Source organism: Etheostoma spectabile, chromosome 10 (assembly GCF_008692095.1).
Source record: "Etheostoma spectabile isolate EspeVRDwgs_2016 chromosome 10, UIUC_Espe_1.0, whole genome shotgun sequence".
In the NCBI taxonomy this organism is placed as follows: Eukaryota; Metazoa; Chordata; class Actinopteri; order Perciformes; family Percidae; genus Etheostoma; species Etheostoma spectabile.
In genome coordinates, this window is record NC_045742.1 from 13,069,617 (window position 1) to 13,072,033 (window position 2,417).

The window sequence follows — 2,417 nt, forward strand, 5'->3', positions numbered from 1 at the left end:
ATGTAAACTGAGACAAACGGAGGTTTAAGCAGCCGTGCAAGTGAGGAAGAGAAGAGAGAATAAGTGATTTGATGCTGTTGTTGCAATTTTCGGGATTCTGATTGGCTAACGTGGGCTTGCGTTTCTCGTTACACTGCCACCTACAGGTTTGGCATGCTCTTCACGGCATTGACGGCATATATATATACACGGGTACGTGTAAACAAACACTTTTCTGAAAACTGACAGCTGTGCACAATGTTATTTTTGAAAACTGAAAGGTTGAAATGTCCGTTTACAAAAACAGCTGGCCACGTGTAAATGTAACAACAGCCTCATCTACAGTCTTTGACTCTAATCTACAGCTTTGAAGACATCCATATTCTTAAAATTAGATGGGGAAAAAAATTTAAATTCTGGTCATCCTGAACTTGAGTCAAACTCAACATGTCTCTCACCTCACTGGACCCATTTTTTACATGGACCTGGGACATGTAAGCCACATGACCCAGGCTCTTCATGCTGTCTCCATCCCAGCCCCGCACTGGTTCTGACAAGATTTGGAGCTCCAGGTTCTTGCGCTTCCGCAGTTCCTGGCACTGTGTCTGAACACACACATACACACATCAGTTAAAAAAAAAGGCAAAACTTTTCATATTTCATTTGAACAAGGAGAAACATCGGGCTACTTTGGAAATAACATTGATCTGATCTGGGATTATATTTGCTATTCATATCATTTTCTAGATTTCTGGATTTTAAGAGTTTTAGTCCAGATTTCACAATGTCAAGTATGTGACACATACTCTTAGAAAACAAGGTGGTGTCTTGCCATTTAGAATAACTAGGCGATAAGCAGCGGATATTTTTTTCCCCCCACTATGGATATATTTAGAAAATGTAACCGTTTCCTTTGATATTTACTGTGTACATGTTTTTGTTTCTTTGTCAGAAGTATATGGAGTAAACTGCAACATAAGGTAAGCCATTCTCAGGTGCCACAGAGGGGCTCTCCCTCTTCAAACAAGAAAAATGACAATGCAACATCTGTCGTTTTCCACTGCAAATTGTACAAAAATGAGGTTCTGTACATGGAGCACTGCAGAGATCTAACGCCTGCACACCCAACCACACATTCAAAACACACAATGCAAAATTAGACTTGCAAATTACAACAGTCAGTTTTTTTTGTGGTGTTTTATTTTTTTCTCCTGCTTCCTTGTGCCACTGTGAGTCACTTCATCTATCCTTACTAGGAACTCAGAGTTATACCGAGGAAACTGTGTCTCAGAGTGATGTTCACTCAGGTACAATGCGGTTGCTCGGTTCTAATCCAACTCTTCTAAAATGGCATTTCAGTTCACACCCACTCTAGGAACAACATGATCACTAAACATGCAGCACACACTACCATTCACTTTTTTTCCACTTTCGCCAGAGCTGTGCTTGATTATGAAGTGCTACCTTACGTTACACTGCCCTTTTGTGTGTAACCCATCTGACAACAAAGGTAATTGTAAAAACTCTAAACAAAAGTCAAAAACAACACACACATGAGAGTGTTTTAGTTGGTTAATTAACATTACAGACTAAACATAATGGCATACATTTTAAAAGCAAAATTACTTAAGCTTTGAAAATAAAAAAAAAAGATAAATCAATAAATTGACCAAAAATGGGAACTCCATCAGATTTACAATCTAATAGCTGAGAATTGACATGAGGGGCTTAAAGGTTGTTTAACTCAGCCTTGTTCTGTACTGAACGAGCCTAAAACCTGATGGAGATTAACAAAGATGATGGTAGTTTAAGTCTAGTGTAAGCATGCAGAGCCCCTGGATGTCCGAGACTCACCACTAGGCTCCTAAATGCTGCAGTCGCTTTTACAATGTCAGCATAGTCTGGGTGGGCTTCCTGTGGAGGAAAAAAACAACACATCAGATCAAACATAGCAGCCTGAAGTGAGCCCTTTGAATGTTAAGGCACAATGCACATAGGTATGCTGTAATATATAAAAGGAAGTTAGAGATTCAAAGAGATAAAGACTCAAGGGTTTTTAACTTTCCACTGGCATACATTGTCTGACATTACTTTTTTTTTTTGGCGTAAATCAAATTAATTTCAATTGATAAAATGTGCTTACAATTAAACATATATAAATACAACATTCTGAAAGTATTTAAAATTCCTTATATGAAATGTATGCAATTACTAATTATATAACACTTCCATATTTTCACATTGTTGGTTTTCTCCTGTACCTCCACGTGTCTCTCTAGCTCCTGCAGCAGCGTAGGGTATTTGTCGAGCCTCATGAAGGGCTTACTGAGACTGGTGGTCAGGGTCAGGATCCCTGGAGCACTGGCTCCCTGGCTCTCCATGAACTTGTCTAATTCCTCACTGTTAAACACACAAACACACACACACACACACACACA

General features: G+C 39.1%; 1 protein-coding gene across 6 annotated transcripts in view; it reads right to left on the minus strand.

The window, feature by feature from the left end:
- Window positions 1–2,417, minus strand: part of arhgef6 (Rac/Cdc42 guanine nucleotide exchange factor (GEF) 6) — a 21,697-nt gene that overhangs the window by 7,199 nt on the left and 12,081 nt on the right. For all 6 annotated transcript variants that reach the window (XM_032528360.1, XM_032528358.1, XM_032528359.1 and 3 more), the window contains exons 10-12: window positions 2,241–2,379; window positions 1,834–1,893; window positions 438–584 (exon numbers count right to left, since the gene is read on the minus strand). In XM_032528360.1, coding sequence (XP_032384251.1) covers window positions 438–584; window positions 1,834–1,893; window positions 2,241–2,379 — 346 coding nt within the window. The remainder of the gene's footprint in view (window positions 1–437; window positions 585–1,833; window positions 1,894–2,240; window positions 2,380–2,417) is intronic.